Source organism: Coffea eugenioides, chromosome 11 (genome assembly GCF_003713205.1).
Source record: "Coffea eugenioides isolate CCC68of chromosome 11, Ceug_1.0, whole genome shotgun sequence".
In the NCBI taxonomy this organism is placed as follows: Eukaryota; Viridiplantae; Streptophyta; class Magnoliopsida; order Gentianales; family Rubiaceae; genus Coffea; species Coffea eugenioides.
Window position 1 is genome coordinate 41,456,622 of NC_040045.1, and position 17,377 is coordinate 41,473,998.

The 17,377-nt window shown below is 35.4% G+C and overlaps 1 protein-coding gene across 1 annotated transcript; it reads left to right on the plus strand.

Annotated features, from left to right (window-relative positions):
• Positions 1 to 1,021: 1,021 nt before the first annotated feature.
• LOC113752995 (piriformospora indica-insensitive protein 2-like) lies at positions 1,022 to 4,098 on the plus strand. The gene is made up of 2 exons (XM_027297068.1): positions 1,022 to 1,785; positions 2,582 to 4,098. The coding sequence occupies exons 1-2, from the start codon at positions 1,567 to 1,569 to the stop codon at positions 3,830 to 3,832; spliced, it is 1,470 nt and encodes a 489-aa protein (XP_027152869.1). The 5' UTR covers positions 1,022 to 1,566; the 3' UTR covers positions 3,833 to 4,098.
• Positions 4,099 to 17,377: the final 13,279 nt, after the last annotated feature.

Below are 17,377 nucleotides of genomic sequence, written 5' to 3' on the forward strand. Positions count from 1 at the left end.
AGGGATTTTCAGCACTGACAAAGAGCGCTGTACTCTGAGATTGCGAGCCAATATCATTTGTTTTGATCATGCTAGCTCATCATAAGTAAATGGTTGTCAGTAGTGGGCCTATTCCAGTTTGCTCTTTGGTTGATTTCAGTAACAATCTTCAGCTATAATTAGGTCATTAGAATCTTTCTTTTGGGTTAATCTTGAAGTATTTTTTGTGTGTCCATGTTTAGTGATATTAACTAAAGATTGATGAACTAACAAATCTCTGAGGTGGGTAAAGTCCAGTTTGTCCAGGAAACCAGTTGCCCTCAGTGGAATTTCACGCTTCTTTCTCCTCCAAGAAGCGTACTCTCATATGTATGATAAAAACTTCTTCACCCACATTCAAAGAACCATGAAAGAAAACATTGATGGGATGTACTGGATTCTGAGGGGTACAAACCAAGAAGTGTCAAAAGATGGAAAAGAATGTTGTGAAAATGCGTTTGACTTTTCATTTCTCCTGCATCTGCATCTCCGGTAGTATTTTCAATCTCCGAAAACTGTTCAATCATTCAGTAGGAAAATATCGAAATTTCACTTGACATAATATATGTAAGACCTGGATGTTAGTAGTAAGAATGAAAGCCCACTTGCAGCTACTATTAAAGTTTCCACTTTCCAAAGCCTTTGTGCCACACTTTTGTCTTGTCCCTCGAACTGATCATTCAGATTTCAGAGATCTGTTAAAAAAACCTTCAGCCCCAAGCGAGATAAACAGCCATCTCATTACCAAAAACTACCTTTGTCTTGCACGCATTTACATGCACCTCTCCATCTTGCATGCAACAAATGGTCCCCCAAAACCCTAACCAATAGAAACCAATAAATGATAAACCCCCAACTGCAATAGTCCACCACAAAAATTAAAAAAAAAAAGTCAGAACCTTCTATAGTTATGCATTCAATGATTATGTCAATAAGTAATTTATTTCTAATCACAATCATTCTGATAAAGTAGAATCATAAAGACTTTAGTCTGCAAAGCCTAGCTGTTGTATACTGCCTAGAGTTTATAATATAGAGTTTCAGCTACTTTTCACTTTCTCTTTCCCTTTCTCTTCTCAAAGCCTATTGCTTTGCTTCCACTGTTCAGATCTTATTATTGACTTTACTGCAATTGCTATTTGAGTGTTGAGATTTGTGCTCTCTATACTTCGGAATGCTATTGCTAGGCTTTAACTGCAAGACATCCTAGACTTAAATCTTCTGTTCTCTCGGTTCCTTTATGCTTCCTTTTCAACCTTGGCCGTCCTATAAAAATTGGGGAAGAAAGATCTCACAAGTTTGTCACTTTGGTCCTCTATAATTCTCTTTTTCATGTTTTATTGGATTTCATGGTGTTTTCCTTCTTGAAGCATTACCTTCTGGATTTTCCCTCGTAACTTTTAAGTCTCTATTTGTGGCTGGAGTAGCTCATGCATTTTGAAGTATCAGAATCATCAGTCAAGAAGAGATATATCTTGCTTTCTACTTTGATTTGGGCTCAAGTTCACATCTTTCTTGATCCTTAATCTTCACTTTTGGCACAAGGAAATGATGAAGGTTTTCGCATCTTCAATGTTTTTTATTCTGCTTTGCATACTCCATATGAGTTTTAGCTGCAGTGGACAAGCTGCAGCTAGCATTAGCATTGCAGCTCCAATGGAGAAAGCTGAGCAAGAGGCTCTGTATTCTACCATTCAGAGCTTTGTTGGTAAATGGTGGAATGGTTCTGATCTCTATCCTGATCCCTGTGGGTGGACACCAATCCAGGTAACTTTTTCCCACACAATATCTTTCCAAAAATGAGTGCAAACTTTACATATTTGGATTTTTTTTCCCTTTAATTCCATGTGATTGTCCTTGGAATATGTCTACCCGTACTCTTTTGTTTTAGCCTGAGTCCGTTGGAGAAGTGGGAACAACTTTTATGAGCCACCAATGTAAAGTGCACCTTATCTAGAAAAGAAACAGGGAATATAGAATATACACAACATGAAATTATTAGAAAATTTAAGTTGAGGTTTATTTGCCATGCCTACACTTTCAAGTAGCAATTAGATGAAACTTAAAGAAAAAAAGATATAAACTTTAGTAAGAATTAGTTTGTCCTTGCTCATCCCACAATAAGGATCATCTCGTGATGACAACTCTGTCTAGGATCTTTTACTAAGTTTGACTCCTAAAAAATCTTTAGCGCTGTTGTGACACAGTAACACTTACCTGAGATACATGGTCAAAATCAAGAATCTTTATTCAACTATCGTATTGATTCATCATTTTGGTGAAAATAAGATAAAACATGAATTTGGAACTGCCTACAAAGTTTCCATGCATTGGCTTGATTCTAACCGTGGTAATGCCAAAAAATTGTCTCTTTTTTTTACTGTTGAAGTATAACAACTTACTGTGTTACTCTTGAAATTTGAAAATTTGCCGTCTAAAGTTACTTTTACTAATTTGATCCATTGTTTTTTAGGTCTCCATGTGTCATGCGCAGTAATTTGCTGTATTTGCAGAAATTTATAGCTGCACATTTATGATATGCCTTTTGCTGTCTATTCTACAGGGTGTGTCCTGTGACCTCTCCAATGGCTTGTGGTATGTAACTTCCCTGGACATTGGACCTGTTCATGACAACTCCCTTAATTGTGCTCCCAATGCTGACTTTGGACCCCATTTATTTGCACTAAAGCACCTTAAATCCCTCTCATTTTTCAATTGCTTTGTTTCGCCCCACCATCTACTCACGATCCCTACTGATAAATGGGAATCACTGGCTGACAGTTTGGAGTCCTTAGAGTTCCGGTCGAATCCAGGGCTTGTTGGACAGATTCCAGCAACTTTTGGGGGCCTAAAGAATCTCCAATCTTTAGTGCTAATTCAAAACGGATTGAGTTCTAAAATCCCAACAGATATTGGCAATTTATCAAACCTGAAGCGGCTAGTTCTTTCTCAAAATCAGATTACAGGTAAAATCCCCGATAGTTTAGGAAGCCTGAGCGGACTTTTGATCCTGGATTTGAGCAGGAACTTATTGTCTGGTCCATTGCCTCATACTCTTGGAAAGCTGACTTCACTTCTGAAGCTTGATTTAAGCAGCAATCAATTAGCAGGGAGCATCCAGGGAGAACTTCGGAATTTAAAGAATCTAACGTTATTGGATCTTAGTCGCAACAGGTTTTCAGGTGGATTGACCAATTCATTTCAAGAAATGAGTTCCGTGGAAGAATTAGTCTTATCAAACAATCCTGTTGGCGGAGATATTATGAGCCTTAATTGGCAGAATCTCAAATGTTTACTTGTATTGGATTTGTCCAATATGAGTTTGACAGGTGGGATTCCAGATTCCATAGCAGAACTAAAAAGATTGAGATTTTTGGGCCTTAATGATAACAATCTTGCTGGGGATATCCCACCAAGAATCGGAGCATTACCTAACATTAGTGCTATCTACCTGAACGGAAATTATCTGACAGGAGAGCTTAAATTCTCTGAGCTGTTTTATGGGAAAATGGGGAGGCGTTTTGGGGCATGGAACAACACAAATCTCTGCTATCCAATTGAGTTGAAGTCAACAGGCCATGCTCCTTATGGGGTAAAACCATGTCATCAAGAAGCCACAACATTACATGAGAACATCAGTGACCTTGATGAAAAGTCTAACTTGGGTAAAGGGGACTTGAATCATGATTCCCATCCCACGGTGTCTTTGGCATTTCCAAGCTTTGCTAGTAATGGGCTCTGCCTCTGCTACATTTTTCTGTGCGAGCTATTTATGATTGCTCTAGACTTTTCTCTTACGAGATTTGCTTGGTAAAGATGGTAGGATTATTATTAGGTCACGAGCATTAGAAAAGGGTTTAACTTTCTAGATCCAACAGTAAATATTCGTTTTCTGTGTACTCATTTTCCCACTCTCGTATTGCCTACAATCTATAACACGAAGAGAATATAATGCTTCATCTAGATTTAGAGGTAACTTGTACATGTCAAATATTAGATCCACGAGTCTTCCCTTATCTGAAGATTCAATTGTCCTAATCTTGTGGTGACTATATTTCCTTGGTGGCTCACCATCTTTTATTTTTGACTTGCAACTTTTAGAGTCTAAAGAGAGCTAAAGAGTTCTGCTTCAGTTATGTTGCAAATTTTAGTTAACTGTACAAACTTGATTAGACGAGAGACTACTGCAGGAATAATACCTTAACTTCGGTGGGCTACTGTGTTTAGATTGATAGCAGCTGCTGTAAATGCCCTGTCAAGAAGAACATGCCTTTAGCTGCGTATGACAGCCAGTACAATTCTTGAATCTTTAGATTAAAATTGTACTGTTCTTCCTCGAGTCATTGAAGGCAATTGAAGATTCAGGATGGGTTTAAAGCTTAGAGGCAATAATATTATATTGTTTCTTGGAATCTGCAGCCACGAAGTACGAAGGCTGACGAAGGTAAACTGGTACCTTCATTCAGTTTGGTCTCCTTTTAACCGCACGGCAAAAAATCATTCAGCCTACCAACTAGCCGTATTCGTGCTGTCTTGCTGGGCTTTTTTCCATGGTGCTGGTTGAGATGCATTAATATGATTTATAGCGGGAAGGAAATATCACTTTCTTTGTTACAGTAATACAAATCGAAGATAGGTATAGTTACTGTCTATAAAAATAAAAAATTTTCAGCACAGAACAGGTGGGAGAAGCAGGGAGGGGGTAGGGGTTAGGGAGATTTAAATCCAAAACTTTTTAATTCTTAGAGTCTTAACTTTAACTACTAAACGAAGGCATCTAAAGTTACTTGACAATTCACACATCAAAATCACATTTGTACCATATCTTTGTATCTTATGAGGGTGAAAGAAACTACCTCTCTGTTTGGATTGTGAATTATTAGAGATATTTTTTACTGTAGCACTTTTTGTGATGTGATGTATGTGAGATAAAAAGGTAATTGGGAAGGTAAAAAGGTGTATTGAAAATTGTAATGATGATGTAAGCAAATAAATTTGGGGAAATAAAACCCAATCCAAACAAACCTGTACATCAATTTTGAACATTAAGTCTAAGTCCTCAGAAGGAATTCTATTATGGTGTCAAATTTGATAATATTGAAAACTAATTACCATAGATGAGCACTCACAGTCACTCTTAGGGAGTACCATTTTAACAATTTGATTTTCGAGTTGGCAGTGCCTGAAAACACTTTTTGGCACTTAGAGCGGTTGTCAGAACAACCGCTTCGGAAGGTGTAACACCATTTGTACATGGTGTAACATCATCTGTACAAGGTGTAACAATAGAACAACAGCGAGTAACAATAGAACAACATTTTTATGGATCTCACACGGCGTGAAAATCGAGTTTCAAGACGTAATCTGAGCCGCACAAATTTTTGAGGCCTCATCCAAGCCGTGAACTACCTGGGACAAGAGACAACCGTCCAGGCCCCTCGTCCTAGAAATTTGCCCTCTGACACTAGTTATAATTATTTATGGTGACATGCATGAATCACAGATTCCAATCTGTCGCAAGGAAACTATTGGCACAAAAAAAACACCCACCGACACATATAAAATATGTAAGAAGAAAAGGAGAATAAATATACAAATAAATACTCAATAATTTTATTAACTCAAAACTCAATAATAACAATATAAAATCATAGCCTTTTACTTGTGATAACTCACAATTCTCAATTTAGAAACTTTTTCTGTCTCATAACTTGACTCGACTCGACTCAACTCAACTCTTCAAATAACAACATACTAGAGTACTAGTATTTAGAGGCTGCAAAACTTTCTAAACAAACAAAATTGTAATCGAAACTTATTTGGAATTGACTTGCAATTTTCTAAATTAATTTGGAAACTAAACAAACAGGACACCAAAATAAGAAATTAAAATAGTTAGAAAGCTAAAGTTGCTTGGTTGAATTTCTTTCATTACTTTCCTTAAACCAAACTTTTGATGTTATCGTTGCCAATGTTATCACGAGTTTGAATTTCCATGACCAATTCGATTGCAGTATAAACGGCATGAATCTTCAACTTGCATGGATCTTCAATTTCTTCTTAATGCGCGGTAGTGGATGAAATTTGTACTTCTTGAACAGTTACTTCACTTGATCATTCTTATTGAAAAACTTATACATGTTCATGCATACTCCATAATTTAATTCATCCGTGCCACCAAGACAATTTCCCAACAACATAAAATCAAAGTTTCCATCACTAAAGATTTCAACATCACTATATTTTTGCTTTAATTTGTCTTCTTGAACAATCCCATCTATTAAAATAATGCCATAATTTTCAACTAAATCGTCCACTCCATAATTGATATCAACTAATTCACCTATTTGATTTTTTTTCTTTAAATAATTCAACAAGAATTTCTACCTCATCACAATTTTCAATCACAGCTTCCATATCACCAAGGGCTTCACTTTTTTTCCTCAATCACATGTGAAATTTCTTTTTCAATCACAAATTCTTCATCTTTAAGTGCACCCACAATTTCTTCAATTTTTTCTTTCTTTGCCGTATCAAAAAATTCTTTTTCTTCTTCTTTGTCACCAATTTCTCCACCATGACCACAATAAGAATTCATCGAAAATTTTCAAGTCTCATCTGCTGACTTTGCATGAGTGAATTTTTTGACTACATGCAACAGGACTTTTGTACTAAGATAATGGAATTCTATGCGATTTAATTGTTTATTTCTTTCCAATTCTTTAATTACACTACTCGATAATTTCGTACCTTCTGCAAGTTCTGTGAACCCTGTTTGGACAATATTCCAAACTCCAATAGTTTGAAAGAAGTTTTCATCATTTAACTCCAAATCTCATAATTGTTTTTGCTATCGAAGATAAAAACATCACAATGTGGTAAATCATATGGATCCATACTTCAATTTTACAAACAAGTTTCAGGATCAAAATCTAGAGTTCTGATACCATTTGTTGGGACAAAAACAAAAAACACGCGCAGCAGAAGTAATTTTTGATGCATATAAAAATAGTTAGGAAGCTAAAGTCGCTTGGTTTAATTTCCTTCAAAAACTCAAACTAGGGAGTGAAGGAGTTTTGGTGCATATATAACTCTGCTCCCTGAATTTCTGTAAACAGTTGAGGGAAACTTCGCAAAGTGTATGAAGAGTATGGTGAAGATTGATCTCGTGCATGTGGAAAGTTAGAAAACACTTTGGGCTGGTTGTAGCAACTTGACTAACCAGTGCAAACTGTACTAATTGTACCTCCCCATCCTCAAATTATTAAAATGCCTTAAATTTTTTTTTTTGAAGCATAAAATGCATTAACATTTTGATGATTGGTGTCTTGCCATTGCTCAACTTATTGCGATGTGGGCTTTTGTACTAGGATTTAGCTGCACAGTCACATGCCACTGTACAAATTTGGTGGGCCTTAATCATAGTCCTTTCTTGACTTCTTTTGCCTATCGTGGTCCTTATGCTCAGAAATGCTTATCATGCAAAGTGATGTCGCAAATACAAAGATGGATTAGGTGACGGTGCCAGCAGCGCCTGCTCATTCAGTCATTCAGGCCACCCCTTGGTACTCCACAGATAATGTCAAGTTCTTCAATGTCTGGTCTTTTGAGCTCAAGGTTCTTGAGGAGCTATTTCAATCAAGAATGTTGCTAAACATTTTAGTTTTGTAATTTTCCTTCTTTTTTTTTTTTTTTTAAAGGGAGAGGGAATGGGAAAAGAATAAAACTTGAAAACCGATTCGTCAACCTTATGTCTCCTGAGTAATGTTTCTACCATCTCAACTTTGATTTAGAGGCTGCTTCTGCAATTTTCTGTACAGTAAGAGCAGAATTGTGAACTTTTCACCGTCTCGTCGCTATAATTTTCTTCACAAGGCTAAGGTGGTCATCCGGTGTTGCAGGCTCGAAGACAATTCTACATTTTGATCTTGGATCACGACTTCGAAATGGGTTTGGCCCCAAGAAAAGCCTAGTTGTTTTCTTTACAGTTTACCATCCTCTTCTACCAAAGCCATCTCCTCCAACTAGCAAAAGTCATGTTGCCATGCTCAAATGTTGTCATAATAAAGTTTACAACTCAAATGGACTTAGAATATAGTCCATGATCGTGAGTCCACAACTTGTGCATAACAATTTATAACTACTGCAACGTCGGTTCAGATCACATTGTCAATCTCACATTCTAAAATCGTATACAGCATCCAGTCATTGTACAGCATTTTTTTTTCAAAACGAAAAAGTTTGGACTGATTTAGCTCCGATTATTACTGCGAGTCAGATTATGCCCTTAAAACCACAAATTACTAATAGAAATTCTTACACATCGTCCACTAATACAACTCTGACATCCGGTCATTGTGCAGCATTGTTATTGGTAAAAAATGTGGAAAAGGGGAAATTGGAACCAAAATCTTCACTTATTGAGGCCTTAACATTAGTTATTAGATCAAAACTTCCTTAACATAAGAGGAATAGGCATTTCATTAAACCCAAAATTTTTTAGATTTATAAGAAAAGAAGAAGAAGATTCCACAGCCACCAAACCAGTAGGAATCTGTTTTATTGCAGGCACAATCGATTCGACATTATGAGAGCTTAAAGCTAGTGATCACAGCAATTAATATGCTTGTTGGCTGCAGTTTATCTTTAGAAGTTGGGATAAACGGAGGGATAGGATCGTACGATTCTATACGCAGATGGTTGCAGCCAGCCCACTTCACTTTTCTTTTCTGCATTAATACGGGCAGAAAATATAGTACCATGGCCCTTCCGAGACGGACCACGAGAAAACGTGCAAGATATATGACTGACTTTTGTTGGAATTTTGCGTTGTTGTCATTTGACTTTGGAAGGCTGTGTATATAATTTCAACGGTGTAAAGGCATTTATTAGACTAAATTTCTTATCACAGCAGTATCATGCCATCATGCTACTTGTTTTTCTTACGAGTTGAACGCAAAATCCTATACATGTCTAAGATCAAAGAGGACAAAAAATTTACTTCTTTTTATATACTTTCAAGAATTAAGCTATTGCGTAGAGAATTTTGTGCAGAAACATTTTTCAAAGCAATTAATTATTTGGACTAGCACATCAGTATAGTCACAGCCAGATTACTTGTTTCACAATCCATGGCTGTATACATTGTGCTCTAACATTAATGACGATACAACAATAAACTCTTGTTGTTGCCAGCTGCTAAACATCATGAAGAATATGCTTACCATTTAAGTGATTTTTTAAGCTATAATGGGTTTTTTTTCCCGACAGGACAAGGGTAAAATTTAAGAAATATGGAGGAATATACGAGATTTGAACTCAAAACCTCTAAGTCTTAGAGTCACGATCTTACCAACGAGATAAATACCTCATTGGCATATTTATCATCTAAGTGAATATGTTAGCACAAAAAATTAAGCAGCGGAAGTAACATTAAAATCTTAAAAATAATAAACAATAAAAAAGTTACTGGAGTAAATAAAATATTCTATTTCAATTTATTAGTTTTCCTCAACTACAAAAAACTCAGGACTCCAACTCCTTGAGTAGAGAAATATAACACAAATCCCATTCTAATTATAATACCAAAACATGACTCAATCTATTTTCTAATCCAACTGCGATACCAAATCTAAAACTATTAAAATTCTTGTATTCCCTAAACCAACTGTGATACCAAATCCAATATAGTTATCAAATAACAAATCAATTTCTTAAACTATTAAAATTCTTGGTTTAAAATATGTCAACGGAACAATCCAAGAGTCCATATATTCAGTATAAATTGAGGACGTAAAACAAAAAAAAAAAAAAAAAAAAAAAAACCTTAACCAGTACGGCTGTACCTGCACCAGAAAACACCCACACACACACCCAAAAAAAAAAAAGAAGTTAACCTGTACGGTTGTACCTGCACCAATAAACGCACAAAGAGTCGCACACAAACACAAAGCAAAGTAGTAAACACGATTTATACTTTATATTTGGCTTATTTAAAACTTCCATCTAGTTGGATTGCACAAGAATAGGTGCTGCACTCAAATGTGCACTTCAGTCGTTTCACTAGTTGGACCAAAAATTTACCATTTACATTCAACCAAATTTCCTCATCTTTTGTTTTTCCTCTTTTTCAAGATGTGCTGATTTCTGAAGATGGGATAAGCTGAAATCAGAATTGTGCAGCAATAAGCAGACCTAATTCCTGTGGATGACGATTGTAGAAGCAGTGAATTCGGCAGAGCATGAATGAGCGACGGTCATAAGATGTCCAAGTCCCAGAGTTGATACAACAATAATGGCTTTCCATATGGAGCAAAATTCAGGGCACTTCCTCCTTAGTCACAGCCCCCGCGCGGCCCCGTGTGTCTTGTCCTTAAAAAAAAAAAAAAAAAAAAAAAAGGTTGCCTGCAATATAAAGTGAGCTGTCGTCCCATTAATTATTATGTTCCTAAATTTTCCAATCTTCTTAGCATTAAAATTAGTCCGATAATAATGTCATACAACAGCTACTACATGAACTAGTAAAATCTGTCACCTTGAATAAGACCAATTCCAATTTCTCAACTACCTAATTCTTTCCAGTCACCGTTTTTGCCAACCTTAACACGCTACGTTTACCATCTCCATCGGATGTCGGTCTAATTCCGTCAATTGCCCTGTATTTTCTCCCCCTATTTCTCGTCAACACTGCACATTTTTGCAACTTTGAGTTGACTTTTGACATTTGAATCTCTCCTATTTTTCTATTTGATCTGAAGCTTGACCACTATTCCAGTGCCACTTGTTGAATGGTGCAACTCCAAGTTCAAAGTTGTGACGCGGGCCATATTTCTCTTTTGTATGTTCCTGTGATTTTTAATTCCCACACCGCCAACCAACAAATACAAAAAAACTAATTTAAGTACCCTTATCATAAACACACACACACACCAAAAAAAATTAACAATTTATGTTTTATTAAGTCCTTTTAGAAATGTAGAAAGAGTGCTTGGAGAAAGGCTTTTTCACAATTGACAATAAACAAAAAGGAATATATATGAAGGGTACAAATGTTGTACTATAATAATTGGAATCTACGATAACGTGCCATTTTTTTCTTAGGGCCGATTCTTTGCATTAATGAAGGAACAATTAAGCAATAACCAAGTGATAAAGAAATGAAGGAATGAGATAGTCAATTGCTCAATCGAAGAAAGATCTAAGTGACTAACACCAAGATTATGTTCAAATCCGGATATCCATCATTTTCAAGTTAGATAGAATCCAGAACTAGTGGACCCGATGAGGCTTGGTTTCTTATGGTAGCTTCTCACGCAAAAGATCCCCTTGTTGAACTTAATTTTCAATTTGGCTTGTGGAAATTCGAAGTCTGAGTTGAATAGCAAAGCACAGATATGCTTTCTTTTCTTCTGCAGCCGATTATATCAGTATCGGCTGCACTGCTGGAAGAACTCTTATTAAAAATAATGAAGATAGATATGCGTTTGTTGAGCATTATGAAGTGACTCCAGATTTAGAGGCCTTCTGGTCTTGGGACATCATATAAGTGAGGCCATAGTTATTGGAGTATTACTGATTAATTAGTGACAGCAATTAGGTGGCTGTCAAATCCTGACTCTTTTCCCAAATCCTGACTTTTTAAACCAACCAAAATGCAGTGCCAAAACTTTACAAAGAAAGAAAGCCTTTTTTTTTTCTTCCCATTACAGTAATTTAAACGAATAAGATTGCTGAAATTAGTCGATCAATGCTGTATTCGGATGGAATAGTGTCTGAAACATTAGAATAATTGCTGTAACATCTTTCATAACGTGATATGTGTAAGATAAAATGATGATTATTTAAGAAGATAAAAAAAAATGATTGAAAAATATATTTTTTATACAAATAAAATAATATTAAAAAGAAAAATGTTTAAGCTTAGCCGCTAGCACCGGCACGAAGTCCATTTGCTTTTACCTTCTTACTCTTTTGACGGTGGTTTATACTTCATTCACTGATCAAGTATAAATTTTTTCCAACTCAGAATAAATTATAATTTTCCTTAACTTGTTGCCTCATAATTGCAAGGAATTTCAACGGAAAAATTTTTGACAATTGACTTCTCTCTTTAAGAAATGAAAAAGAAAAATGTTAGCCGGCCGGCATCCCAAAGCTACAGAGTCATTGAATTATTCGGGCAGCCGTTGACATGCAAAATAGCGTGTGATACACTTTTCGTCTCCTTCCTAGTCTTTTACATCCCAATTCGCAGAACATTTATGCTACCCCCATGCACCTACACATCTCCACATTCACACACACACACACACACACACACATATATATATATATATATACATATACACAAGCCTTAAAACAAAATTGTCCACTACTCATCATCTCTAAAGCCCTACAACAAAGTTCTGCAATGGCCTCTTCATCAGTCACTTCTTCATCTTCAAGAAGTGTATCTTTTTCATGGAGAATCTTATACATCTCCTTCCTTATTTTCATGCTCTGTGGCTCAAGCTCGGCAAGCAGACCCGGGAAAACAATGATGACGAAGAGCAATGAAGCCTCAGCCAAGTCCTTGGAGATTTTGAAGGCTTACCAACAGAAGTATATGATGCACAGAGATATGGTTTTTAACTCGCTTCCAAAAGGGGTTCCTATCCCTCCTTCTGGTCCTGCCAAGAGACACAATCTTGAGGTGAAAAATGAGCCTGGAAATTGAGAAGGCTGCAGCAATCAGCACCACAAAATTCATCCTGACACATCTCTTTCTATTGTTTGTTTCGGTAATTCATCAACAAACATGAGCGTTATCTATGTATATTTTTTTTCAAGTGGTTTAATTTTGGAAGGATAGGACTTAGAAGTTTGACGCCCAACACAATCAAAAGTTTAGCTAGGCAGTGATTTTTTTGTTCTTACTATGGTTGCATATTTATGAACCTGTAAAGATACACTCAAATGCAATACTAAACTATATATACCTTTGATTTTTGGAGAATTTATAGTGCGTTCTTTGTTTTAAAATTTGTTGCATGTAATTCCTTTTTCTTATTTTTTTTTTTTTGTTCAACGACGACTTGCCGTTTGCTGTAAAGATTACTCAAGAATGAACTGGCCGTGTTCATCAAACAAAAGTCTCTTCTGCCAATCCCATTTCCACACCTCGAGAGCATGGTAGTAGTTGTTTAAACTTTAAAAGAGACGATGGGCCTATCTCTAATCAAACTCTCAAGTCTCAAAACGGTGTTGACCTTCCTTTGCTTTTTTTAATTGCCAGGCCGAAGTCGACGTGATGATATTCAAATTCAACCAACGTGCTCGAACATGACAAGACTAGTTCTACCAAAATAAAATAAAAAAATAAAAAAGTTTACCAACTGACCAAATACACTTTCTTACCACACCCCAGAAAGAAAAAAAAAAAAGAACACCTTCTTGGGATTTTACTAGTATAGAAAAGAGCAAGATATGGGCAATACGTTGCCAACTCGCACTTGCCCTTGCATCACTGAGGCAATTTTGGCTCTTAAGTCTTGCTGTAGGAGGAGAATTCTTTTGATTCTGGTTTCAGAATAAGATAAACAAAGAGATTTAAAAAAGAAAAGAAAAAAAATATTGAAACCAGGAAGAGATCATTGATCCGTCAAATTCAATATTGAAACAGGCATGGCTTGCCTTTTGGTTAGGCTGGGGTTAGACCCACCACTAAAAGCTTTTGATCAGTTTCAATTCAAGGTTCATTAAATGTGAAAGGGAAAATTAGGAATGGTCTTTACTTGCAAGTAGTATCTTCCTTGGTACTCAACTTTTTGCAGAATGGTGTGCTTTGAAATTTTCTAACAAAGCTAGAACGCCTCCGGTCAAAATCTCCTCAATCTTGATCGTTTCTTATGGGAGGGCCCTCTCTCTCTCTCTCCTAAAAAATGTTTCTACAAATAGAAACATTTTTTAGTTTCTATTGTAGAAATAAATTTTCTCCTAAAATTTCATAGGAGAGTTTCTTCTCTCCTAAATTATTCTAGTAAGAATTTTATTATCTTTTAGGGTTTTTCCTTGTGAGAGTTTGTTTCAGTATTTTTTTCCTTTTTTCGTAAAATTTGAGGTTTTGTAGATCTATTGTTTGGATAAGAGTTTATTTGGATGATTTATTTGAGATATTTACTGTAGCACTTTTTGTGATGTGATGTATGTGAGATAAAAAGGTGATTGGGAAGATAAAAAGGTGATTGGGATTTGTGAAAACAAATTTTGGAAACCAAATTTGGCTTGTCCAAACAAATGCAGTTTCTTAAATCTGCAGTTTCTTCATTTATTATTGTTAGATCTAAATTTTCTTTAAACTTGAACCAGCTTTTAATCAGATCTGACTGTTAGATCTATAAGGCTACAATGATTCATCTTCATCTGGTTAGAATATATGTTGGAACTTATTTTTACGAGTTTTTCTAATGGATGTCCATAGGGAACTCTTAACCTACATTCCACTTAACCTACCATATATATATACAAAAAGTCAAGTGATAACAATAGAGTTACGATTGGATAATCACTAGAAGATGAGTCCAACTGTCCAAGCATCGTGTTTCACCTTAAGAAGAAATAGCTATAAATGATACAGAGAAAAAGTCCAAGAACGTGTTTTTGGTATTGTGAAACGGCCAGTTTCTTTTATGATAGAAGCAGTCATGATTCATCTGATCTTTTCAATCTCCTGCAATCCTATCCAAATGTGAAGCTGATTCATTTAAGATCTTATCATTCCGGAGTAACCACAGTCTGAAGCTTAATCGAATATACTAGTTACTTTCTTAACTTTGATAAGAAACGCCAACGAGAAGTTTTGGGTCTTCATGCGGATCTTCCAGTCAATTGATATGTAAATGTCTTTTTGCTTCAAAAGAAAAAAGTTTGGCCATCCCAGTTACCCAACTGGGCAATCTGTGACTTGAGAATTAAGTTGAAGTATTAAGTGAAATATGATGAGCCTGCAACACTAACAGATAAATATAGATTAATCTTGCATACACTAATGGTTACGTGTTATGTAAAATTTGAAATAATTTAAATTTAAATTAAGAGAAATGTAGCATATTTTCAGGACTATTAATATAAATATTATTTGCGTAAAAAAGATTAATCCACATAAAATATAACAAGAGTTAATATTACGACAAAAGTTTTGATGAACTGATGCAGTGTGTCCATCCTTTCACATTGAATGGCCTAATGTACCATCACCATCATTAACATACTATTGTTTTCACCTTTTGATTTCAAAAGCTTATACATAAAGTTAGCATGTATTGAATACACGTACTTGTGCCACCAAATAAGAATAGGATTTACGAATAGCGCCAATTGAATATATCACATCATATTCTAACTGAGTCTTTGTTCACATACAAGGATGAAAACGTTGATACTCGAAAGCCAAATGTGGCCAAACTCATCAACCAAAGATTAGAACAAGCTTAGTACACTCAATAATGTATTAGAGTATGCTAAGGTTAGAGGATATAATATTACTATTAGATGTTTCATTCAAACAGGCAACAAAAATTTCTATCCCACAAAAGCCCCCTGATGGCCATTTAATTGTGTTCTATACATGGATTGAATTAATCATAAAGCCAAACCCTTAAAGACTTTTTTTTTTTTTAGGGTAACCATTAAAGACTTCAAAATATAAGTTAACTTAATTACATGCACTGTAGGATTATACATAATTAATCCTCTTAACAACGACAGTTTACCAGCTACCTCCGCCTTCATCGTTTATAGGTTAAAAAACATTATTGATGTGGCACTTGGCAAATTCTTGTTGACCAAGCGTGAAAGGGATTCAATCAAGCAACGCTTTCATGGGATTCTTTTGCTTTGATTTTTTTAGCATTGAACCTCCAAAAATTTATTTTGTATCTAAGAAAAAGAATTAGATTACAGGCCTTACATAACAGCGTATCGTAGTGGATTATTTTTGCTAATCTTTCTTGATTTTCGAGCTCTACGATGAAAGACTAGGATTGTGACCTTGGTTTGTCGTTATATTAGAGCTCCAATATGCTCTTCTTTTTGGTCAATAGATCTCTGCACGCCATTAATAAACTAAACATGATTTAGGAATGATTTATAGAGACACGCCCACTTGTTTAATTGTCCTTAAGCATTTAAATATTGACTTGACAGTATGTTCTAAACTAACCCGAAAAGAAGAAAACAAATAGAAGGCAACCATTAATGACTTTTGTGTGGCTCCAATTTCATAGTGAGTGGCTGCTGGCGTTCCATGAACATATGCATGTTATCATTTGTGACTTACTTGAAATAGGGATTATTATTAATTTGCATATTTTGAACTGCAAACTAATTATAAGTACGTAGCTGTTAATTTAAATATGTGCTAGAGTGGAATCAGGATTTGAATGTTAATTAATTAGATGGCAAATCCTAATTTTCTAAAAAAATCATTAAAATTTTTCTGCTTCCTTTTTTTATTTTTTATTTTTTGAAAAAAATGTATGAAACCTCAACCGAAATTGCCTGTGAAGTGATTGTGCCCATCTAAATGCCATTAAGTGGGTACATGCCCACACACAAACGTTTGAATAGGTCAAGAATGCCAAAAGAAATTATGTGACATGCACCCATGAAATATAGGAGTTATCACTGAACATATTTTAAGCTTTTAATAATCTAACATGATATCATCTCTATTACCGTCTAAACTAAATTTCTTTCCACTTGTCAACGAAGAACCAACCTTTCTTCCTGCAAAACCCATCTTCTTTCTCCGAAGTAGCAGGCGAATGTCGCCAATGTAGCTCGAAAATATTTGACCTTGTCACCGTTGTCCTAATTGAAATTTCAAGCAAAATTTTCAAATCTTAGGGGACTTAAATGCTAAGAATATTTACTTGTATTGGTCTCCTTCGTTGAACTGGGGTTGAGGATTTCGTGTAATTCAGGGGGCAGGTGAACTTGTTACATCAAGCAATAAAAGCAAAAACAGATGGTTAACTAAACTTTAATAAAAGCATGCTAAATACTGGCAGACATTCTTTTGTTGGCTTACGGCTCACTTTCTATTACCGTACTTAACTAAACTTTGAATTACTCTAATGGTCAAAAAGTTGCAACTTGTTAATTATATAGAAGTTTACTTTCACGTAATTGGCTTCCTACACCATCTTTCTCCGTGAAATATCTTGTCAACATTAATGTCTCTTAAATTTGTTTGTCACCCCGATAATTATTGAAAATATGAGTTTTTCTGGGGGCACTATTTTGGCGAATTTAGTGGTTCTCAAAGATGAAGTCGGGTTGCAAATTGTAGATTCAAGGGACTTGCACATTTAGAAGTCAA